General features: G+C 40.8%; 1 protein-coding gene across 3 annotated transcripts in view; it reads left to right on the top strand.

The window, feature by feature from the left end:
- The first annotated feature begins 1,892 nt into the window (after positions 1-1,892).
- Positions 1,893-8,901, top strand: part of RAB28 (RAB28, member RAS oncogene family) — a 62,715-nt gene continuing 55,706 nt past the window's right edge. For all 3 annotated transcript variants that reach the window (XR_009207901.1, XM_040065662.2, XM_040065663.2), the window contains exon 1: positions 1,893-2,151. Coding sequence is in view for 2 of the 3 variants with exons in the window: in XM_040065662.2 (XP_039921596.1) it covers positions 2,074-2,151 (78 nt within the window). In the remaining variant the exon portion in view is untranslated. The remainder of the gene's footprint in view (positions 2,152-8,901) is intronic.

Raw genomic sequence — 8,901 nt, 5'->3', positions numbered from 1 at the left:
TATGGTGTGACAAAGGTGTGTGTGTCTTGTTTTCCATTAGAATTTAATGTACTTCATGGTGTATCTGCCCCCCCTGCCCCCCTTTACTTTTTCTTTCCCAGAATGTCATTGGAAAAGCATTTAGCCTCAATTGTGCAAACATGTTAACATATGATCAATAAGGAACCTTCTTGATCCTGCTGACGATGGAGTAAAACAGTGTACTTATAATATTGGAAATTCCAGACATACATTTCATAAAGAAAACTGGAAAGGGACTGAAACAGGTATGATTGCTATTCAGACATTATACAAAGTTGTTTTAAAAATTCTTAGCTTGTTATTGAATGCATTGAAATACAGCTATACTTTAAAGAGTTACAGATTTGCCTGTTCAAATTGTCATATAAACAATGCCCAAAGAATTGTTGTCACTCATACTGGAAAAATGTGTCAAATAGCGACTTGAAGAGATTTGGTACTCTTGGATATAATTATTAGAGAGTTTTGAATAGAGAGTATGGTTCTTAGACTTCCAGATATAAGCAAGTAGGGGTGGTTGGCATGCATTTCAGAGGACATTATAAATAAAATTATATCGACAAATGTTTCATGTAGCCTGAAACCTAGGATTAAATTCAATGGGGAAAAGCAGAAAGCAATACAGTTAAACAGAAATAAAGCTTCAATGTGTGAAATGCCAATAACAGGAGAGCATCCAGAGGCTTTTTTAGTAAATCAGGATTGGTATGAGTCAGCAATGTCAAGCCGTCAAGAAAACAAACATCATGCTGGGATATATAAACAGGAGTCTCGTATGCAAGACACATGAAGTAATACTTCCACTCTACTCAGTATTCCCAGGGCCTCAACAGAAGTAGTGTATCCAGTTTTTGGCACGGTACTGCAAGAAAGTGGAGAGGGGCCAAAGGAAAGCAACAAGAATAATCAGAAGTCTAAAAAAGACAACCGAGGGAAAGACTGACTGAAGGGGAGTTGTTTAGTCTATAGGAAAGATGACAGGCTGAAGGGACACTGGCAGTTTTCAAACTCAGAGAAGGCTGATGCAAAAGAGGAGCTTATAGTCTGTTCTCCCTGGCCACGGTATGTGACAAAGTAATGGTCTAAAATTCAGCTACCTTGACAAGTTTTCTTACTGATTGCTTATATGGATAGAAACATTCTGAGACTATGTAAGAAAGTGGTGGAGTCCCTAGAACTGGGATTGTTCAGTCTGCAGCAAAGAAGGCTCCAGAGTGACCTTACTGTACAGGCCTTTATGTACCCCCCTAAAAGGGGTATGAAGCCAGAATGGGGCTTCATACAAGTGCATGTAGGGATAGAACAAGGGGGGATGGCTTTAAACTCAATGAGTGCAGGGTTAGATTAGATATCAAGAAGAAATTCTTTACTGTGAGGCTGGTGGCATAGGTTACCCAGAGAAGCTGTGTCTGCCCCATACCTGGCAGTATTCAAGGCCAGGCTGGACCGGGCTTTGAGCAACCCGGTCTAGCGGAAGGTGACCCTGCCCAAGGCAGGGGTCTTGGAAGGAGATGTTTAAGGTCCCTTCCAACCGAAACCATTCAGCGAATCTATGATTTAGCTGCCATAACTATGTATTTAGCCGCCACATGTACTCGCCATAGCAAAACCCCCCCCGCCACCCCGCTCATCCCCACAGGGACGGGGCCGTGGCCCCGCCCCCGTCCCGCCCCCTGTTGCTTGGTTACGGCGCGGGGCGTCACTGCGGAGCTCGAGCCACGGCGGCGGGCGGCCGACAGCCGGGCTGAACCATCTCTCGATCCTGTGGGGGCAGAAGTGGGTGTGTCCCAAAGCAGCCGCTAGACTTGTTGCTGTAGCTCCCGCCTGCAATTTACCGCTTCTTCCCCTTCCCTCAGCGCTGTCATTGGTTTCGCCCCGTGCGGACCATAGCGACGGAGGGCGCACCGAAGGAAGATGGCGGTGCTGGTTTCTCCGTTGCTGCCGGCTTCGTGAGCGCGCCGCTCGCTCTTCCCCCTGTCCCGTCCTCGCTCCTGCGCCCGGCTCCTCCCGGCTGCTCTCAGCCTCTTCTTTCTCGCCGGGGCCGTAGAGATCATGTCGGACTCGGAGGAGGAGGAGAGTCCGGACCGCCAGCTCAAGCTGGTGGTGCTGGGGGACGGCACCACTGGCAAGGTCAGTGCCGGCCCCGCGGACAGCTCCTCTCCCTCGCCGCGGTGCCCCGAGCCCCTTCCCGGCCTTCCCCCTCACGCTGTCCCTGGCTCTGCTGCTGAGGAGGGAGCAGCCCGCGGCAGATTTCAGTCTGTCGCGCAGCCGCTGTCGCGATACCTGGCTGGCTGCTCCCCCTCGGCTCCAGGCCCTGCATGGGAGACGCGGGCTCTTCCCGCCGGTATCCGCGCCGTGCCCAGCAGCCGAACCCTCTGACGGGGCTTGCGCACCCGAGGAGGTATCGTCAACAAGTAGACGTACACGACTGTAATCCAAGTTTCTTGAGCCGTAAGAAAAGGAGCGGCGAATAACGTAATTCCTGTGGTGCTGACGGAGTTTCCCACTGATCCCCGAGCGCTGCCGATCGCGCTGGAGGCAGGAGCTGCTCGGCTGAAGTCGCCGGAATAGCCCAGAGTCGTTCTCGGTGGCTACAGTGCCCCGGGCGTGCAGAGCTGGGGTCGGGGCCGAGCACCTACGTTCGCGGCTCCCCTCGAAAGGGACGAGCAGCGAAGGTCGCTTAGCTGGCTCTGCAGGCGCCCTTCAGATACAGAGCTAGCATCTCCCGAGCTGGACAGAACAGTTTGCATCTAGTGGAGTTACTGTTCCAGAGTTTGGAAAGACACTTTTGGATCCCTTTCGTTTTCGTCTGTACTTTTATGTTTGTGGGTTTTTCCCCCCTATCTCTAATCACCATAATGAAATCCTGTTTATAAAAGTTTATCTATCAACAATAATCGAACAATAATCAAAACAAGCAAGGAATAATCCAACAAATTTCTCATTGTAAAATAGAAATTTTGACAAGGAGAAACCAAAGAAGGCGAAAGAGAGGCTGCTTTCTTAACCATTTAAAATAGTCACTTGATCTTAACTATACACTTGAACATATCTATTGTCATATATAGCCTGAATAATTTTATGAGATATGCCTGAAAATAGTAAATTTATTGTATGCTTGAAGTATACAGTGTTTTTCCTCTGTTGTTAACTTTTGAAACTATGGGGAGAAATTCTGCTTGATTCACAGTTCATATGAAAAGTGGAAATGTTCTTAGAGCTGGTTTAAATGAACTCCTTACATAAACAGGAATATGCTCTTAGTGAAGGTACATGTGGTTTTGCTCACTTACTTTTTCAGAGCTCTATAAAGAAACAAAACTTTTTTTTCTTTTTTGTCTCCAGCGATTCCAAGCCCAGTCTGAATGTGTTCATCTTAGTCAGTAGATGGTCAAGTCCAACCATGATGAGAGCAAAATAAATGCACAGCATTGACAGCTGAAGTGCTGCTTCACAGGTAGCATTTCCCATGAGTTTTCCATTCAGACTGAAGAATCCTTTCACTACTGCTGTTGAGCAGCTTGTGGCAAGACCTCTCACCAAACCTGGATTTTTCAAGCATTCTTAGGTTTTGATGTATATTCCTGTTGGTTCCTACCTCTCTCCCAGGAGCTGCCACTCACTGCATCTCCTGCTGACTCTAGGAATCTCACGCTTCCATGGCAGGTTATTGGGCATGAGCAGCAGCAATGCTCTGGTGGGCTGCTTTTCCTCCTGTCCCCCCTAGATGATGCTGTAATAGAGGCTCCTTCCCACCATCCCAATGGCCTGGCAGCACGCACAGATTTATTGTGTGGTCTTGTAGAAAAAAAGAAGCAATTGGCTCATGGAATGTAAAGGATAAATGTAAGTGCTATTTCAAGCACCTCAGAAGACTAAATTATTGAGGTTCCTCTCTTTTGTTGTCTACTCGTTCCGCTTACTTGTTGAACCTCTGTATGTCTATGTGTTTTCAACTAAATTGCCTGACTCTCACATCTGGTTCACAGCTGGTCTTTACACACATGCATACTTAACTCTCTCTTACTGTGCAAGGTGTTGGTTTTTCTCTTCCTCTGTCACTGGGATCATTAGACAGGAGGCCTATAGAAAATGATGGGGTATATCTGAAATGCTCTATCTTGTGTTGTGTGAGGTGTTCACATTTGGCTTCTTTTGCCCCCTCTTTAAAAAGAAAAAAAAAGTTGTGGGTCAGGTGGAAACTTGCTGTTTTCCTCACCCATTGTTTAGAAGCAATGTGACTTGGCTTCTCTGCAAGGATTGGTAGCAGCTTAAAAACCAATCAGTGCTAGTTCAAGCTAAAGGTAATGTTTGTACTTTTACTAGCTAGGAATTGCTTTATTCATGAGGCAAGGGAAGTATGCTATGCTTCTATTAATTTGTTTTGAAGTGGTTGAATGGCTAATTGGATACTTAGAATTTTAAGGGGAGCAGTAAGCATTGCTGGAGCAAACTCAAATAGAGAAGAGTAAAAGTGGAAGATGGCGTAAGAGAGGTGAGACAGTAGAATCTCTAAAACTCTTGGAGTAAAATAGCTGGTAAGGTAATGGTGAACTGTGGAAAATCAAAATTGAGGGAAGCAAGACAGGTTAGTCAGAAGATAATAGAGAATGATTTTAATGAACTAGACAAACTAGGGGAACAATCTAAAAAGCAATCAGAAGCGGGGACAATGTGAGATTAAAAAAACCCAGCAATTATTTATAGCAGTTTGCTCTTAGATTTTGGGTATAGGAAGGGCATATATATACACACAACAGCCTTATGTGTCTAGGTTTTAAATAAACCCACTCTTCCCGAGCCAAAACGATTTTCCATTAAAATAAACCAGCATTACTAGTATGGATTGAAAAAAAAAAGATGTTATGATCCAGATATTTCTACTTTTGTGCATAGATTGGTTTAATAGTGAAGTATACAAGAATGCTGACTTGAGATAGAATACTATGATTTGCTACTGTTGAAAAGGTTTTGGGCCTCTGGAAGCAAATCTCAGAGCTGTTATTGGGAAGGGAGATTGTGGAAAACAGGTGTGCTGAGGTTCTGTTTATTTGCTCTCTGTTGTAGCTGGGACTAAAGTATGGGAGCAGAAACATCCTATCTTTTCCTTTTGTAGCAATGAATGATGAAAATGAAAGAATAAATGCTCAAGTTGGAATGGGAGTTTGCAGGAGCTAAAACATAGGCTGGCATAAAGAGTAGTGTCCTGTTTACTTTAGGATTTTTTAGGATACCAGATTTTTAAGCATTGTGCCAATTCTGAATTGTCTTGTTACACTCGGGCTTGAAAACTTCATCAATGGTGACAAAAATATATTTTCACTGTTGAGTCTTGCAAATGGAAAATTGAATGAAGTGTGCTGTGTGCTGTGCAGATTGGCCCAGCTGCATCAAATAGATCTATGTCAAATGTCAAGAAGTTATGAAAATTTTCTCTTTTTCAGTGAACAAAGTTGCATTGGTAGTTAGGAGTGGGATGGAAGGATATCAGTGTGGATACTTACGTGTTTTTATGGTAAAGCATTTAATTATTTAGCCTAGTGTTTGTTTTAATTTTGTCTTAAAATTCTTGCCAGTAGGATAGGACATGACTGAGGAATGAGTGTAGCTGTGCTTGGATAATGGCATTGATGTTCTAGAAGGGAGTGAGGGAAGAGATAGATGCATGTGATTTTTGGAAAGTAGATTTTCAATTAGTGGCTAAAGTTTGTGTGTCCTCGGAAATTCATGGCTTCAGAACTATGTGCTTGCATCTAATTGAAATTTGGGTTTAGTTTTCTTTCTTACAACTATGATACAACACTTTGTGACTGCTTTCTCAAAACTTAATTCTATAGGATTTTACTCAAAGATTTGTCATATGGTGGGGTTTTCCCTACAAGTTTCTGGTTGCCCAGGTAGGTGGTCACTGTCAGAGCTGGATATCATTGCCTGTTCCATTTGACTTTCAATTTAATGACCTTCTAGTTTATTTCATAGATATGGTTTGCTTTTTTCCTTTTTACTCATTAAGTAGGTCTTTAGGACCAGCATGTCAGCAATTTATACTGAATTGTTGACATTGAAAAATAGAAGCAAGAAACTGTCATGCCTTTCACATAAGGTTAAATCATCTTTGCTTTTTTCAAAAAACCCTTCCCAAATATCCTATTGTATTTTGAACTTAGAATACGGTACCTTTTTTTTTTTTTTTTTTTTTTTTTAATAATTTACTGCTATCTTGGTTTCTGTGTATTAGAGCCCAAAGACATTTTTGTGGTTTTAACGGGGGGTTTTTAACATCAGCTTTCAAAAGAGTACTGAAATTTAGAATAGGATGTCGACATTCAGTTTGAAGTATTTAAGGCAAGTGTGTGAACCTTCCAAACTGATGGAATTTTTGCTGGAAATTCTGCCCTGCAAGCTGGTGGCCTGGTTGTCTTAGTAGAGGGGCAAAGAAACAAGGCCTTTGTGCTACCGTACTGTTCTCTGACCCTGACATTAAGGGGTGGAATTGTATGGAATGCAACCTTTCTAAAAAATCGTCACTGATCACTTATTTATTTTTACAACTACAGTTCTACTGAACCATTATTCGACTTCCATTAATTCTTATGCAGGTTGTATTCATCATGTCCTCAGGCAAAACTCTTGAGCAAAATCTTTTCTGTCAAGCACAGCAGTGAACACTTCTGGCATTTGAAGGGGGTATTTCCATTGAATATACATTGATATAACTTCTTTGTTTAGTGTTATAAAGAAGTTTGAACTGTTGCTCTTAGCGTTTTGAGGATAAATGCTTGTTTTGTGAATAAATAGAACACCCTAGCCTGGTAGTCCAACACCTTCCTTGAGCTCTAACATTTATTAGGAAAAAATTCAAGAAGGGGTTCGTCCATGATTTTGTGCTGTAAATTCCTTCTCATTGAAGAGCACAGTGGAGAAAAACTGTTTAAGAGGACTTTGCCATGCTGTTGATTACTTACTGCTCTTATAGGTTATCATGTGTCATTTGCTAACATCCCTAGGAGTCCTCAGGGAATATTGACTGTCACAGAATGGTAAACTAGCATTTACTGAGCATTTGAAACAAGAAAGGAGTGGTTACTCACTTTATCAAGATTTAAATAAGTGTGTTGGAGATTATAAAATACTGTGATATAGTCAGATGATACTTGAATCTGTAATCTAGGCACTTGTTACTTTTCCAAAAAGGCAAATTTCAAGAAGACAGAATGGTGTATTCCTGCAGTCATCTTATTCTCATCTACATCTTTAAGGTCATGACAGATTAAAGATAATGTCATTGTAACCTTGACATGCTAATTATTGGGATTAAATTAATCAGTTCTACAGACTCTTTCAATAGTCTGAATCTTATTTTGTGTGTGTTGTTAGCATTACTGTCACATAGCTGAAGGCAGAAGAATCTTATCACGATTCATCCTCTGTGATCTTTCCACAGGGATATAAATATATGAGCATACTCACGCTATTTCTAGTTTACTTGCCTTTTTCCCCATTTGTTTTTTTTTTTTAATTTTTAATCCTTTTAAGGCTTGAGTTCAGTGAAGTAAATTAAAATCTTTGTTATAACCACCTATTTATGGACCTTGCCTATTCTTATATTTCAGAATTATTGGCATTATTTTGCTCTTGCATTGTTGACTAAATGTGCTCTTAACAATTGGTGTGACTCGTCTCTTCAGGTCTTGATGAATGGAAATTTGGCAGACTACTTCTGGCCTGTTTTGAGTTTTCTCAGGCAGTGTAAGGGTTTTATGAGCCTCTTAGTATTTTTCCTTCTCTATATAGTTAAATAAATATTTAGATTATTTTTTTCTGTAGTTAATTTGTATTTTTACTTACAGATGTCATGTCAACAAGAGATTTTTAAGTGTACACTAATTTGATATTTGTTGTATTTTATAATTTTTAATATTTAGTGTTTTTTTCACAACACAAACTTTTTATTTATTTATTTATTCATTGTATTATTGTATTATTTATGATTGTGCCACTGTTTTCTTGTTTACTTTTTTGTGGGTCTTCTTTCTTTATTTCTTTCCCTTTCTACCCCCCCCACTTTTTTTTTTTTTTGTCTTGAAAGGAGATCTTAAATTGCTACTAAATTGCTTCTGACAGAATCTAAATGCCTTGCTTCAGTAGTTTGCCTAGGTTAGTTGTGTATCCTTTCAGCTGTATATAGTAAAAGCTTATTATTAGGTCAACGGTGTATTGGTTTGCTTTCATAAATCCACAAAATACCAATTGAAGAAATAAATTTTCAAAGTTCTGCTGAAATGAATGATTCTGTAACTGTGCATTCTTAATACAAGTTTAACTTTTTTTCTGTATGTAAGAAAGCACTCTTCCCATCTCAGAGTTTCTGTAATCCCCGATCCTGAAACTGATGTACAGTGGCAGAAGTCTTGCCACACTTAGGAGCCCCCTGTGGGATTCTGCACTGTGCAGATCTCTATTCCCTCCCAGAAAGCTGGTCTGGGGTCATGGTGTTCTTCACCAAGGGAGTACCCTTGTTTTGGAAAGTAATGCTTTTTAAAAGTACTAAGATCTTCAGGTACAGATAGTGTCACCTAGATTGGTGTCAGTTTGAGCATACAAATTAATGATACCTCCTTCAAATCTGTGTAATTTTGGAGTAGGATTGTTAGAGTATTTTTGAAATCAAAGCAAATATGCACCTTGCTTCTTTTTGCATAAATTAGTAGTCTTTGCCACCTCCTGTTAGTTATTATGTTGAAACTGACTGGAGTGCTTGTCAATCCAAATCCATGGACACTGTTAGCATTCATTGATTTAAAAAGTACTTAACTGTATTTCATACTTCTGGGTTAACATAAAGTTTGTTGCTGTTAAAAATGACAACTTAATTTGATA

This window comes from Hirundo rustica, chromosome 5, assembly GCF_015227805.2.
Source record: "Hirundo rustica isolate bHirRus1 chromosome 5, bHirRus1.pri.v3, whole genome shotgun sequence".
Classification (NCBI taxonomy): domain Eukaryota; kingdom Metazoa; phylum Chordata; class Aves; order Passeriformes; family Hirundinidae; genus Hirundo; species Hirundo rustica.
The sequence above is the reverse complement of the archived record's forward strand: the minus strand, read 5'-3'. Positions and strand labels throughout refer to the sequence as shown.